This window comes from Aureobasidium melanogenum (genome assembly GCF_000721775.1).
Source record: "Aureobasidium melanogenum CBS 110374 unplaced genomic scaffold scaffold_6, whole genome shotgun sequence".
Lineage (NCBI taxonomy): Eukaryota > Fungi > Ascomycota > Dothideomycetes > Dothideales > Saccotheciaceae > Aureobasidium > Aureobasidium melanogenum.
In genome coordinates this window covers 1,017,229-1,032,522 of record NW_024470058.1, presented here as the reverse complement: position 1 = coordinate 1,032,522, position 15,294 = coordinate 1,017,229, and the positions used below count along the sequence as shown (strand labels likewise).

General features: G+C 48.6%; 6 protein-coding genes across 6 annotated transcripts; 4 read left to right on the top strand and 2 right to left on the bottom strand.

Moving 5' to 3' along the window:
• Window positions 1-1,113: 1,113 nt before the first annotated feature.
• Window positions 1,114-3,429, top strand: M437DRAFT_64987 (uncharacterized protein; the record flags this gene model as incomplete). The annotated part of the gene is made up of 1 exon (XM_041024524.1): window positions 1,114-3,429. The coding sequence occupies one exon, from the start codon at window positions 1,114-1,116 to the stop codon at window positions 3,427-3,429; it is 2,316 nt and encodes a 771-aa protein (XP_040881473.1).
• Window positions 3,430-4,233: 804 nt separating this feature from the next.
• On the top strand, window positions 4,234-8,175 carry M437DRAFT_44721 (uncharacterized protein; the record flags this gene model as incomplete). The annotated part of the gene is made up of 1 exon (XM_041020954.1): window positions 4,234-8,175. One exon carries the CDS (start codon window positions 4,234-4,236, stop codon window positions 8,173-8,175), a length of 3,942 nt encoding a protein of 1,313 aa, XP_040881472.1.
• A 283-nt stretch (window positions 8,176-8,458) lies between these two features.
• On the top strand, window positions 8,459-9,426 carry M437DRAFT_45160 (uncharacterized protein; the record flags this gene model as incomplete). Its single annotated transcript, XM_041021033.1, has 2 exons — window positions 8,459-8,942; window positions 9,002-9,426. 2 exons carry the CDS (start codon window positions 8,459-8,461, stop codon window positions 9,424-9,426), a joined length of 909 nt encoding a protein of 302 aa, XP_040881471.1.
• A 284-nt stretch (window positions 9,427-9,710) lies between these two features.
• Window positions 9,711-10,904, top strand: M437DRAFT_45269 (WD40 repeat-like protein; the record flags this gene model as incomplete). The annotated part of the gene is made up of 2 exons (XM_041021058.1): window positions 9,711-10,258; window positions 10,382-10,904. The coding sequence occupies 2 exons, from the start codon at window positions 9,711-9,713 to the stop codon at window positions 10,902-10,904; spliced, it is 1,071 nt and encodes a 356-aa protein (XP_040881470.1).
• A 530-nt stretch (window positions 10,905-11,434) lies between these two features.
• On the bottom strand, window positions 11,435-12,646 carry M437DRAFT_64984 (uncharacterized protein; the record flags this gene model as incomplete). The annotated part of the gene is made up of 1 exon (XM_041024523.1): window positions 11,435-12,646. The coding sequence occupies one exon, from the start codon at window positions 12,644-12,646 to the stop codon at window positions 11,435-11,437; it is 1,212 nt and encodes a 403-aa protein (XP_040881469.1).
• A 1,787-nt stretch (window positions 12,647-14,433) lies between these two features.
• M437DRAFT_64983 (uncharacterized protein) lies at window positions 14,434-14,926 on the bottom strand (the record flags this gene model as incomplete). The annotated part of the gene is made up of 2 exons (XM_041024522.1): window positions 14,434-14,461; window positions 14,559-14,926. 2 exons carry the CDS (start codon window positions 14,924-14,926, stop codon window positions 14,434-14,436), a joined length of 396 nt encoding a protein of 131 aa, XP_040881468.1.
• Window positions 14,927-15,294: the final 368 nt, after the last annotated feature.

Sequence of the window (15,294 nt, the reverse complement as noted above, 5' to 3'; positions counted from 1 at the left end):
TAGTTGATGGGAGGTTCGTCTCCATGGATTGGCACGAGTCTCGACTTTCTGTCAACTAGATTTAGTTGACAGTTGAGTCTCGTAATCAACTAGATCTGGTCGACGAGAGCTCAGCGTTGCTTCTCATCAACTAGATCTAGATGATAAGACGTCCACGTATATGGTCATCATGACTTCGTGATCACCGGAGCTCTGGATTTGTTGAGTCAAGCCGGAAGGTCCTAGGACTGGTAGATGTTGCTCAAATATAATTTACCAGTCCTAGGACCGTCCGGATCTGCCCCGAGGCGAGTGGACACCAAATTCGCTCTGAAGAGGTATATGGTCAGCCAATTCTGAGAAGTCAATTTTTTCTTGTGCCGCACGAAGAAAAACATCCGCGACCTATTTTCTTGTGCCGCACGAGAAAGAAATGTTCAGACAATTTTCTCGTGCCGCACAAGAAAAAACATGCTCAACCTATATTCTCGTGCCGCACAAGAAAAAAATACATGTTAAAACCATTTTCTTGTGCCGTACGAAGAAAAAGAGGTGAAAGCGGCTTCTCGAAGCAATACTACAAAGCCCTGGATTGGCAGAACAAGGGCAAAAAATTTCCTAGTCCAGGACTACACAAAAACCGCTCATAGAGTATTTTTTAGTCCAGGACTACAAAAAAACTGCTCACGAGAGTATGCCTTAGTCCAGGACTGCAGAAAGACTTCTCAGAGGGGTACTACTCAATCCTGGATTGAGAAAACTTGGACTTACTGGCTGCTGACTGGCCAAAAAGCATCTGAGGAAGGCACGGGTATAACCCAGGAACGCAGTTTCCCTTTTGGGCAGTCTTGGCACTCATTCGATGATCAAGTTGTTGGGCGAGGACCTTCCTCCCGATCGACATTTCCTCTTCTTTTCCTTCTCTGCGCATCATCAGTGGCACTTTGATCAACGGTGCCCTGAGATCCGAAAGCTTTCTTCCCAGGTCTCCGTCATCCAAGTCCTTCTCCGGCGCGCGCGCTCCCTCTTCTTCCTTTTCTGCGCATCGTCAATTGCATCTCGTCTGAGACTCATTCAAGGTGAGATCAGCTCGACTTCTCCTTCACTTTCTTTCCAGCGCTGACGTTGCACCAGATGTCAATCGGCTTCCCTCCTGCCTGGGAGGTGATAACTCGTTGCCTTGTGAATGCCATCAGAGACACATTCTCCGATGATGTTGTTCTTCGAGAAAGCTGCCAGAGCGCCCTGCAGGACTTCTTGGCTGTTAGGAGGTCACATCAGGGGCAAGACCAAGGCTCCACGTCCGGCCGCGTGTCTCGTCGTACAACATCCGAATGGATGTCTTGGGACAAGGTCATCGATGACATTTGGGAGGACTTCCTCGCGGAGCTGCCTTCCATCCCTGGCCGCCCCAGGTCCCGCTTCGTCAAGCCATCAGGTCCCTCCGGAGCCGTCATGTTGATCGTATGGCATGTTCCTACGACGAACACCACGAAGTACAAGGAGTTTGGTGTGGTTGCTGACGGCTCAAACCCATCCCTGAGAAACATGGCAGTCAAGTTCGGCATGGAGCCCAAGCTCGACCCCATGAGCCAGAAGCTGATGTGCATGGAGCACGTTCCCATCCGCTACTTCCATGACCCCAAGCGCGGAAACAAGCTGCCATACGATGACCTCTCCCAATCCGACATGGACATTCTGCTGCGTTACAAGCTCAAATTCTGGAACGCTTCAAAGGCATCGGTCGTCTTACTCCTTAGAAGGGAGAACACCCTGTGGTACAGGAAGACCTTCCCAGACTCGACCGCCGTCAAGCTCTCAGAAGAGGTCGTCTACGGCAAGCCCCTGGAGTTCTTCATGGAGTGGGCACCAGATGGCACCCTCAAGAGGTTGGTATTCAGTAGCCTGCATATGAAGGCTTTCTTCTGGCCCACCGGCAAGAGGCTTTCAAACCTTTACGATGCAATCTGGAACATGGCTGCAGGGATCGCCAACTACCCGGTCGTTAACCTTAAGCTTTTCGTGCGTCTCTCCAAAGCCACGGATATGGATTTTGACGACAACTCTGCCACATTCGAAGCTTTGCAGAGCGGCACAAAGGGCCTTGGTTTCGATGAGAAGCCTTGGGAGATTGCTGTTCGGCTCCGTCGCGAAGAGATCGAGCGTGATGTACACCTTCCCCTGAACGCATTACCTGACGTCCTGCAGAAGTGGTTGCAATCCACAGGTGGTCTTGATCTCCTTGCCCCTGATAGCCCCGTCCGCCAGTGTCTCCGAAGATTCGGTCGCAGAGCCTACGAGAAGCAGGTCGCTGAAGCCAAAGCCAAGGGTGAGGACTACCAGCCCCGAGGTCTCCTTTTGGGTCACATGCTCAACGTTCTGTCGCACCACGCATGTCTTGTCACAGCCAGGGCCAACTCAATGTTGAAGGTCAAGGAGCGCGATGCCCTGAAGACCCCTGAACAGCTGGCATTTTACGAAAAGCAACGTGCACGCGCCCGTTCTAGGGACCGACGAAGAGATGCTGGTGAGCCTCCCAGACGCCCAGGGGCTCCTGCAAAGTTCGCTACTGCAGAGGAGAGAGCCGAGAACAAGAAGGAGAACCTCAAGAAGCGTGATCGACTGAATAAGGAGCGGAGAAAGGCCGGTCTCGTCAACGTTGCCCCTAAGGGATTCCCTTTCCGCACTGCAGATGAGCCGATCACCGAGGCCGAACTAGCCTATCACGCCCGACAAGCTCTGATCGCCAAAGGTCGACCTGACACTGACTTCGGTATGGGCTTCACCTCAGAGACTCACGAAAGCAACATAGGACAAGTGAGATGGAAAAAGCTTGCACCTGGACGTATACCCGAGCAGCCCGCACCCCCGCCCCTGTCTGCCTTCGACCGCGAGAAGAGACAGAGAAGAAGTGAGCAGGATCGAAAGTACAGGGCACGTAGAGCAGCCGGTCAAGCTATACCTCTACACAGACAAGGCCCTTCAGGGGCACCTGGCACTGGAGAAAACGGACTTCAGGCCTCCGACAGCAATCGTACAAATGGAGATCTCCCCGATCGTGCTGTCAGTCAAGGTTCATCCCTGAGACTCTCAGGCGAGCTAAAGACAGCTCCAGCAGGCCCCATGGTATTGATTGAGAAGGCTCGGAAGATGTTGGCCGAAGGCACCCTGGTCCTCTCGTCGGAGCAACTCACATCTGAGCAGCTTCTCGAACTTCGCAAGGCCCAAGATGAGAAGACAAAGCAAAGCAAGAAGGAGAGCATGCAGAAGCCGCAAGCCAAGATCAAGAAAGCCGAACGTCAACGTCAATACAGAGCACGCAAGAGTGCTGGTCTTGTCGGCAAGTCAGTGGCTGGCAATGGTCGCAAATTCTCCATGGGTACGGCTTCTGTCGACGATGGAGGTCAGGCTGATGACGTCGAAATGATCGACCTGACCAAGGATGACTGAGTGGTGCAAGGCGATGTTGCAAGACCAGTGGAATACATCATTGCTGAGCGGATGACTACGTTTATGATGACTTCAAAATATTGCTATGTGAAGGATGTTGCTGGGAGAAACACGAATTATGGCTTATGGAGATGTGGGACACAACTTATGACAGCATGGGGTATACGACGACAGGGCACATGAAATATCAACGACGGGTAATGGCTTTTTTATGAAGGAGGATCATGGGATACATAGCTTGATCAAACATTCTATCGAGGTATGAAGTTGCTGAATATCTTCCTATTCTGTCCGTCGTGCTCTTTCTGTACGTCTTGCGCGCTGTCATTATCTGCAAGCACGAAGCTTCAAGTCAAAACAAGATAGTCGAGGAGCATTTCCTGAAATCCTTGATCAACGTCGGCCGTCTCCTTGATATCGACTAAAAAGGACTGAATTGATCACTGTGGTGCCGCACTGTCCCTTGATGCTATTTGACCTCAAATGGGTATTATTGGCCCTCGAAATGGGCGTTGTGGATATGGGCGACATACGCGAGCAGGGTGCTACCACCAACGAGACTCTGCCTTGATCAACATGATTGGTCAGACCAGGCTGGCGCTTAACTTGCGGCACGGACCGTCAGTTCGACCGCAGTTCTGTCCCGCTCGCGTCACGCACATACACACTTTGTGTGTCTCGTCAACAAACATCTGAACTTTGTCGTATCATTTGACATTCTTTTGGCCTTCTTGGAAACCCATATCACTCACTGATTGCGATGCATTGAGCCTCAAATATTATTTCTCGCATTGGTTTTCTGCGATGTCTACTTTTGGCCCTGGTTTCGGTAAATCCAACGGCGACTCACCTGCGCCGACGACTCCCCGAGGCCAGACAAGCAAGGAGATCAACGCTATCATTGAATCGACTGCCCAAGAGTTTGGTCTACCTCTCAGACCTCGCGTAGGCACGTTCTCGCCGAGCAAGCGACCCGACGGCTACGCCGAGCGATGTGTCGATCACATCAACTTTTTGTTCTTTTGCAATCGCGTTGTTATGCACGATGTGATAGACCAGTTTCGCAAGGACAAAGCAGACAACGCCGTCTTTGGAAACCACCTAGAAGAGTTCTACAGTCGACTCAGAACAGCAGCCTATCTCGAGAAGCACAAACCACGACTTGAGAAACCGCAATGGGAAGGACAGGCACCACGACAGGTTCCTGAATTCAGAAAGCCCGCCTCAAAGCTTTCCTTGACACAAACAAAATTGATTCCGACGATTAAGAAGCGCTCGGAGCCAAGTCAAGTCAAAGGGGAGGATACCGAGAAACGAAGCTCCAAGGATCAGCTACTGCCAAGTGATCAATATGTTTTATCCGATTCCGCTACGGCTCCTCGAGGTGCCAAACGTCTTTCGGATCAGGAGTCTTATGGCTCTTCAAAGTATGTACGCCCCAAGAAGCAGCGGCGACAGCAGCATCCTCTTGACAACCATTTCTCATGCAAGGTCAGCCCTTCCAACCCCAGCTTGAACTCAACACATTCAAGCTATCCTGTCACCATCAACACTGGACAAGCAAATGAAAGCTTCGATACAACCATCGCTACTTCATTCGATGGCGTCTACGACGACTGGGACTCGTCAAGCGCAGACTATGGACCGGAGCTTGATCCATCTCAAGCAGAACGGCTCGTGGCCAGTGTCGAGCAATACGTTCCCAAAGAGTGTGGAGTAGTCAGCAAAGCTTTTGACAAGTGTGAACCTCTGAATGATCGATCTCACAACTATTCATCGATCACATCTGCGAACGCAGGTACACTAACTGCAAAGATTCAGGTACAATCGGCGAATCACACAGCTGCAAAAGAGCCGAGCTTGGAATCCAGATCTGCTTCATCAAAGCTTCCTGAACATAGGCTTGTTCGCACTTTGCCGACTAATGGCCTCTTCGGTTTGCTCGCCGCTGTCAGTATCGATCACTCGTCATTTCATCATTTATGGGAAAGCTACAGACTGGCGGATGCGACCGGACAACCTTTTCATTATTACGCGGATGAGAATGAGCTGATTCGCAATATACCTGCTGGTACACAATTTCTCCGAACTCCTGCCTCAGTGTGGAATGCCACCGCAGACTCAACTCAATCGGACAATATAATTCTCAAGGCCAGCCTCACTTTGAACACCAGCGTTTCTGCGGACAAGCTTTTCACTCTCTCGTTACAACCACTCAGATATGAAAGAGCCTGCGTGTTTCAGAGACACTTTGGCCCGAGCAGGTTCCTCTACATTGAACTCCCAAGAATTAGCACTCTCAGCGATTCTCGTCTCAACGGCCAGAGAGACTTGCTCGAATCTCGTTTTCTAGAGTGGATGATCAAAGAGAAGAAGTTCCTTGGTCGAACATGGCGTCTATTTCACATCCAGGATGTCAAGAAGAAAATCAAAAAAGACAGCTTACCCAGTCAGCGGTTGGTGTTTTTTGCAGTTGATGGTCCTGGCTTGCAGAAGATTAGCGTTGACGAGTTGATTGATTGGGCCATCCCGACCATAAAGAATGGCGGTCAACCATTCTGCAAGATATACGCTCGACTTGACTTGTTTCTTTCACAAACTATTCCAACAATCAGGTTCACCCCCCAGGAGATCAGGTATATCAAGGACACTTTGGGGGATGGTACCCCTGAGAACGAAGAATTCAATGACTCGAGTCTGAAGTTTGAGTGTCCTTCTGGTCCATCGAATGAGAAAGTTGTGATGAATGATGGCTGCTCGCTGATCTCAGTTGGTGCAGCAAAAGAGATTTGCGATATCCTTGGGATCAAGGGTGTTCGTCCTGTCGCTTTCCAAGCTCGCATCAATGGCTGCAAAGGTGTATGGATGATCAGTGCACCGTATGATACGACTGAGCCAAAGCACTTGAGAAGATGGATCCACATCGCAGAAAGCCAACGCAAAGTCATACCAAGAGATGAGGACTTCACGGACAGTTGCGAGCCTGATCGATGGTCATTCGAACTGGTCAAGTACACAAGTCCACCAAAGCCATCGACCTTAAACCTGGAGTTCATTCCCATCTTAGATGACCGCCATGTTCCACGCCACACACTTCGTCGAGTCATCGAGAGCCAACTCGAAATGGATTTCTCGACCTTTTTGGACTCATTGAATGACCCGAAAGATCTGCGTCGCTGGTTACATTCCGAATTCAGTGGCTCGGAAGAGCTCAATCGAAACTTCGGCATCAAACAAGCTGGGAATTTCCCCAGTGACTGTGTTGAGAAATGCATCTTACTGCTTGAATCTGGATTTAACCCTTTGGAAAACCAATACCTCGCAACGTGTGTCCAGCAAGTTGTCAGATTCTGGCTCACCTCAGTCCGTTCTAAACTCAAGATAAACCTACCCAGATCTGCCATGGCTCTAGGTATAGCCGATCCAACGGGCTGCCTGAAGCCTGGTGAGATTCACATGGCCTTCTCGGAGACTTTTCGGGACGAGGCCTCTGGCGAACATTGGTCACATCTCAAGGGTGAGGTGCTGGTCGCAAGGCATCCCGCTTTGAGATGCTGCGATATGCAAAAGGTCAGAGCGATTTACAGGGAAGAACTCAGCCACTTAACCGATGTCGTGGTATTCCCGTCGAAAGGATGCGTACCACTTGCACACAGACTTCAAGGTGGCGACTATGATGGTGACACCTTTTGGCTTTGCTGGGACCCAAGGTTAACAGCAGACTTCAAGAATGCACCTATGCCGCTGGACGAGCCCGAATTAGAGTACTACGGAATCAAGAAAGACGCACGTAGCTTGAAGGAGGTTCGTGGCACTGAGAATGATGTGAATACGTGGCTGTTTGAGAGCTTCCGATTCAAGCTACGGGAGAATCTGTTGGGTGTAGTTACGAACATGCTTCGAAAACTCGCTTACAAAGGTAACTCAATCACGTCAGACAACGTTGAGAAGTTTGCAGGCTTGCACGGTCGTATCATCGATTCTTCAAAGAACGGTTATATCTTCACCCCAGCCGCATTGAACGAGTTCTCTAGAAAGCTTGGTATTCGAGGTTCCTTGCACAAGCCAGCATATGAGTCGTGGATGAATCCAACAACTGATAGCGCAACCGATCGTCTGAAGCCCAATCGCAAACACATAATCGACTATCTATTGTTCGAAGTCGTCAATCCTCTCCTTGAACAACTTACCAAGGACTGTCGACGAAAGCTAGCTGTTGCGGAGAGCTATGACGAGGACCTCATCAAACCTTTTCGGGATCGAAAAGTCTCAGATGATCTCATCATTGTTGCTGTCCTCAAGCAATTGACCACTGACTTGGCAAAGGTCAACTCTATCGGCAACTCAGTAGAAAAGATGACAAAGGAACTGTACACACTACAGGCCAACCGCGTTCTCGAAGCATACACCGCGATCCAACCCATCCGCACCGAAGACCGCATTGTGCAAGAATGGCTCATGAGAACCACACCAAACTCTTTCAATACGTGGGAAATCATCAAAGCCTCAGCGTTCTACCTGGATAAGCACCATTTCCGGTCGACGTTGGCATTTTTGGTCGCCGGGAAAGAGCTTTGTTATATCAAGGCTATGTCAAGGCCTGGTAGCAGAATTGTCATTGAGGACCTATATGCGACGTACAAGCCAAAGAGGGAGAAGAGAGCGATGAATAAACGTCAAGCTCCATTGCCAATCGCGGAGTCTTCGGAGTCGAGTGAGGCTGAATTTTTCGATGCACTTGAATGAGGCGAAGAATGAAGCCAGGATAGAGGCGCCAGGAGAAATAGATCGAAAGACTACGGTGTGATGAATGTACGATTTATATGATAGCATGATCAATGACTTGCATTTCTTTATCATTCACTTGTGCTACGCCCGTACTTTAATGCTTCCAGAAGGATTTCCAAACGTCCGTGCTGAGCCGAGACTTGACGTCAATCCATCACTGACACCAGACATCTCAATTATCTTGTAACTGCAAAGCAAAACACAACTTCCTTTTGTTTTCAACTTCAAGATTACCAGAGCGATGTCCACAATCGATCTTTCCTTACCTGACTCCGTGCCCGAGATGGCCCGATACGAGGACAGACCCATGACCCTCGACTCCTTCGCCATCTACAATCTGCTGGCACCGCAAAACGAGCCACCAGACCTAGTCGAGAGATGCAACTCTGAATGTCCCCGCGATGACTATGTCCACTTTCGAACATCACCTGATATAACCTCTCTCAAGGGTCTTATAAGCTACCATCTCAGCACAACCGTACACGACAACTTCGACCCTAACTACTTTCTCGTAGTCACAGATCCCGTTTGGGAGCACAAGGGAGTTTGTGTCGTCACTCTAGGTGATGAAGAAGGCAAACCAGATAAATTCATGATCAAGACGGCAGAATCTGGACTTTTGCTTGTGAATCTGCAGATCGGGAATACGGATTGGTATGAAGCAAAAGAAAATTATGAATTTACTGGTGATGATGATGAGGACGAAAAGCAAGACTCTGAAACAGGTACTGTGCATCTCATATGTGTTTAAGCTTTTAGTGCTGATGATGATGATACGCAAAAGGAACATTTCCCGATGGAGCTTCGAGAAAAAGGCCAGGCACGGGGTTTTACATAGCCTTCTACGCTATCCCTGGCATCGACCCTTCACAACTGATTCGCGACGTTGAACCCTTCTACGACGGAAAAGAACCACAAGACCGTGTTTGTCGGTTTGAAGGCTTTTTAAATTCTGATAGGGATCTTGTTTCTCAAGCTATGGATTCGTGGCATCCGCAAGCTTGTATGAGCAACACTTTATTGTGCAAGATGTACTTCTTTGTGGTGGACAGTAAGGATTACAAGGAGGATGGTATCCTGTTGTGTAATGTCAAGGAGCATAAGACCAAGAGAGTGCTTTGCAGCCCAGGCGTCACAGTGGCGGAATTCTGCGATATCGCACAGGGGGATAAGGGATGGGATGAAGGGTCAGTCCAGCAGACCTCTTGAACTGAGATACCATGCTGGTCAGAAAAGCTTCTGCCAGATCTCGTATTTTGTGTTTGCGGATGACAGCATAGAGCAGAGATGACTCACGGAGCGAGTAGACTGAGTGCCAAGCCCGTGGCCTCTTCATTGATAACAACCACCGTCCCCAGTCTCCAACATCGATACATTCACATATCCTCGGAAGAAACGCATCGGACTTTTCGATTCTTGTTTGTGTGTAGTCGCCAGATCCTTCTTGTACACATTCCGTCCAAAGTCTAAGATTGCCTCAAAAGGCGCGTATCATGACTCCAGTAAACCTGATCAAGAGTCTCGAAAAACACAATAGCGAGGCACGAATCACAATCTTTAGTCCTGATGACTCACTTTTAGCGGTCGCTGCCTCCAATGACGGTTGCATCAACATCTACCGCACCTCCACCGGTATACTTCAAACCAGCACCATGGAACACAAAGACATGATCTGGGACATCTCCTTCTCTGCCTCTGGTGCACACATTCTTTCCGCCTGTGACGATGGCACCGCTCGTCTCTTCAACACCACCACTGGAATGCTAGAAAAACAATTCCACGATGATAGCGAAGGGTGGAGTGATGAAAGGATGTTTGTCGCGTGCTTTACTCCAGATAACAAGGCCATAGCTACCGGCACTGACATCGTTCAGATCTGGAATTTGGAAACTGGAGAGTTGGTGCGGGAGTTGATAGGCCCTAGAGATAGAGATGTTTTGCCGGTTGCGAGTATAGAAGCCATGGGCAATGTTTTGCAAGATGAGACCTCTATTTCGAGTATTGAGTTCTCGCCAGACGGGAGATCTCTGGTTTCTGTGGGGTTTGGAGGGTGGGGAGATCAGTTGAGGATCTGGGATATGCAGACTTGGGAGTTATGTTTTGAGTGTGAAGGTATTGGTGCGGTATTTTCAGTCGATGGGAAGAAATTCGCCGTTGCAGAGAGCGAGGAAGTAAAGCTGTGGGATACAAGGACAAGAACATTGGAGCATACGCTTCAAGGAAACAGTCCAGTCTTCTCGCCAGATGGAGACGTCATCGCTACTTCCTCGCGCTCACACACGATTCACCTCTGGGATGCTGGATCAGGACATCTCCTTTACGAATTATCTAGTTACGGCATTGCAGCTCCCTCTGTCCTCTTCACATCCGACTCTAGAACCTTGCTCTCAAATTCCGGACGTATAGTCCATGTCTGGGACGTCATAAGCGGGCATCTAGAACTGTTACTTGAAGACCATAAGAAGCAAATCTATACCATGGCTCTTTCACCGGATGGCATAACGCTTGTAATAGGAAGTAAAGACCGTACCGTTAGACTATGGGATGTAAACACAGGGGACTGTTTACAAGTTCTGGAAGAGCATGTGAATGAAGTTTGGGGTGTTGCATTCTCATCTGATGGGAAGAGGTTGGTCACAAGTGATGATGGTGGGAAAGTCTTACTTTGGGAAGTGCAAAGTAGCTGAACACGCTGAAAGAAGTTATTACCCAGAAACATCGAATGTGATCTGTAGGTTGTTCGAGAAGACGTTCTCAAACAAAATGATGAAGAAGACTTGGCCTCGGACCTAGACAAAGTAGGATTTCACTCGTGATCCATTGAATCAAAATCTCTCCATCCTAGAACATGAGATTTGATTGACGATCGATCCATATAGTGAAGCGCATCTTGGTCTTGAAGTCCACGAGTATGGTGTTTGACCTTGAATAAGAAGATCATTCAGATTGTGCTCGTCCTGTGAAGATTCATGTGATCACTTGTATATTTGAACTTGGGATCATAGATGCTGGAGACAGAGTTCTGCATTCTTGTCTATTGTACACGGTGGACCTTGTTTCTCAATCCCTGTTTGCTGTCTTCTCTGACTTCACTTTCTCTGCCTTCGATTCTCGGTATCTGAAGTGCGAATTCCTAGAGCCCAACCCCTGACTCTCCAGCTCTCTCATGACCGGGAATGTGGATATCGCACTTTCTTACAGCACGAGAATCGTCCCTTTACTGTAGGCGTGCTGATTCAAGTTCAATGTCGAAGTCATCCAGATCGAAGTCGCCCAGGACGATATTACTCAGATCATCATCGCTCAGGTCAACCTCACTCACGTCAAAAGCAGGGTCTTTGAGCCTGAACTGCCTGTTGAAGATATACCTGCATGAGCTGGGGATGTCATCTCGATTCATGTTCCACAGTTGGTTGAAGGTAGCTTCCCTCAGTTTGGCAATCCAAGTCGCGTCTCTCAGCGCACGCTTGTACGTGAGATTCTGGTTTCTGGTAGTGGGATGGTTGAACAAAACTCTCAACTCCGCGAAAGACTTGTCCTTGAAGTTATTGTAGAGTTGGTCCCACTTGGCGCTCCAGAGCTCTGACATGTGATCATCCACGGCGTCAAGAGCAGCAAGATCTCTTTCGTAGGTCTTGACCTCAACAACCTCATCAATCAAGAAGCGAAACTTCTCAGGAACCAGGTCGCGGTCAATGACGTGAAGAAGGTCGAGGGTCATGCGCTTGAAGTTGGCTTTCCAGGTTGCAGGGAGTAGATCGTCACCATAGAGGGTTCTGAGCTCAGGCTTGGTGAACATCTTCTTGAGTTCGGCGTAGGATTTTGTGTCGAGGTTTTCCTTGGAGTCTTTGTCGGCATAGTCACTGTTGAGATTTAGACTCGCAAATTGGGCGAAGGCATCATCAGACCAAAAGTCGGACTCGGCCCCACTGTTCCTTTGGATTGAAGTTCGCTTTTTGATCTGAGGCTTGGGAAGTTTACGAGTACGCTTGCGAGGACGTGGGACTATCTCGGTGTCGGACTCAGAGTCATCTATGCTTGGGGTCGGACCTGGCTTCTGGAGAGTGACAGTGCGAGTTGATGGAGAAGTAGTTCTTGTGCGGGCGGAGCCTGAGGGCGGAGCTTCGGGAGGCATGCTGAAGTCGCTGTCCATGTCGTTTGCGGGCTCGATTCCGTTGTCAGTGATGGTCTGGATCGATTTGCATCCGGAGTGGATCTTGAATTTTTTTCTGGCGCCGTTCGACTTGCTAGCCTGTGACTCGAAACATGGACGCTTCTGGGAAGAAGTTGTAGGTTGACCTTGGGCGTTGCTGACGTCGAGGTCATCCATGTCGGAAGTCTGATCTGACTCCTTGTGCAAGAAATAGCGAGGCATCGGAGAGATAGATCCTGTACGAGAGGAGGTTGAGGTCGGAGTCTCGGGAGACATGTTGCGAGTTTGGTTTAGTTTTCGGCTGCGGGCTCTCTTTCTTTTTGTCGAGGTGTGGTATGGAATCTGGAGGAAGCTGGAGAGGTTTTGGAGCCTTTTTGTAGTCGAGAGATATGATGCGGAAAATTGAGAAGCGAAAGTCGGCCAAGCTGATGGGTGAAAGTGATGCAGTCGATTGCATCTGCGGTAGAGACCAGCAAATAGAGCAACTTATTGGTTCTTCACTTTGTGTTTTCGTGTTCCGCGGACGATCCTTGCTTCCAGAGCCAGATTGGTTGCGGAAATCTGAGAAGTCAAAGTCAGCCAAGGTGACGGATGAAAGTGACACAGCTGTTTGCCGCCTGCGTAAGTAATAGAGGTCGGAGATCTGTTGATCATTCACTTGTCGCTCTGTGCCTTGCAAATGATAGTCGACGCAGCTCCTCGTTTTGTTGTGCTCCGAAGATAGAGCTGTGAAGAAGGAGCCTTGTTATCTCGATCTAGAGAGAAGAACGAGAGACGTGAGGAAAAGGTGACAGTCAAAAAGAAAGAGGACCGGTGGCAGTTTTGTCGCCGGCTCCTTCTCACTCAATTGTTTTTTTTTTTTTTTTGGACTCGCCAGAATCTTGTTTGGCTTCACTCCAGACCGGTATTCTCGCTCCATCTTCCGTCACAAACCAATCCCCAAGAACGGAGACCGAAGATTGCACAGGACAGAATCGAGGGACAACCATGTCTTGTAACTGACCAGCGACAAACCAACAAATATTCATATCCCATCCTCCCTATTTCTTCTATGCAAAACTCAAACACCATCCCCATATCCTCCCCTCAAGAAGCAAAACACAAGCACAAACTCTGGAAACACAGCGTAATTCCCAATATCACACGTGTAGTTACACCTCCCTTCACGCTCGTACATTAACCATTGATAGCCCGCTTGGTAGCCACATGATTACAGTAGAGAACTTACATCATGGTATCTGCGCTCTTTCCGCTTAGTCTTGGGCTTATCATCTTTGTTTGCATTACCATTCATATCGACACCAGGAGTTGGACTAGAAGATCATTTGTTAGTCAACATCAGGAGGCGAAAAAGAGAGGAATAGGATAAGGTCCAGAGTATCGCAAAAGCCAACGAGAAACAGAGAACGAAATTCAGGCAAGAAGAAAGAAAAGCGGACTCTATCACAACATACCAATCCCTCGTCGATTGCTGCATCGCTTGCGATGAACCATCCAAATTTCTAGTGTTCTGCTTAGAGATGACACCCATTAGTTCTCCTTTCCTTCTCTCCTCTTTATTAAAAGCGAGCAACACGAAAAACAAAAAATAAGTCGAAAATAAGAGTTTTTTTCAGTATAGAGGAATGAGCAAAAGTGCGAAAGTTCGAATGAGGCGAAGAAAGTCGCGGATTAACGTTCATTGTCGATCCTTCTCGTATTTGGCAATCCTTTGCCAAGACCATATATAAGAAAGGAAATACTTTAGTAGTTTTTTTTGGGGGAAAAAAGAGATAGAGCTGCCCAAAAGCATAACAGTAGAGAAGAAATATACAATGAGGAGTTCTACATATATTGCGACTTGCTTTTTACGCTCAGTGGACATGATTTGACCAACATTGCTTTAGATGCCATAACGTTGACTTTCATGGGATAGAGATAATGATATTGGATTGACGTTTAATCTGTTTTCATGGGCTCTTTGGTCCATCTTGCATCTTTATCATTAGTCCCTTTTACGTTTGCTGCTAGCCGACCCTATTACTTCCATGATCATGCTCGAGCATCGTTACATGTGCATCTCTCTAGCAGATACCGTTGTTAGGATCGACACTACAAGAAGAGCAACAAAGTCAGCCAAACAACGAAACAAGTTTTGCCGAATCGAACAGGGATCCAAAAAAAAAAAGAAAAAAAAAAAAAAACGTACCGGAATCTCCAACCAGCGACAACAGACTCGCCACCACGATCACAGCCATTGATTTCGTTCTCAAGACGGAGAACGCAGTCGGCATCGCCGAGATCGAATGCGGCGTCAGTGTTCAAGTTTTGAACCGTGATTTCGTACTTTTGAGTGTTGGTGCCTTGGACGCAGGCGTACTTGGCCTCTCCGCGTGCAAATGTGCCCTGGAAAGCGCCCTGGTTGCCGTCGTAGCCGCGGCAAGCTCTTCCGACGTGCCATCTGGCGTTGCCCTTGTCTTGAAACACATCGCCGCTGCGATAGCAGGTGGCAGCAACGCCGTCGGTAGTGGCGCCGAGGACAACGGCAAGGGTGGTAAGCATAGTAGTGGTCTTCATGTTGGATGTGTTGCGTTGAGACTGTTCTTGGTTGATAGAATTGCTTTGTGACAAGAATGAAAGTGGTGATAAGGAGTTGTCATGGACAGGAAGAGCGTCCCTTATATAGACGATGGTCAGCCAGTCTGCTCTTGGGCAATCCTTATCGACAGTCTTCGTCAAGGACAGCAACTCTCCGCCCGAACCGGTCAACTCATATTAGCAAGTTTGTGACTGGAAATAAGTGTATGCATCAAAAAGAACCAACATCCCATCCAAGAAGATCCTTACCCTGACGGCGGAACATGAGCCTTCGCAAACAGAGATTGTAGCATTGGCGCCGAGCTGACAAGCCTCCAACAGCTTCATCTCGTACAGAGCGGCTAGAC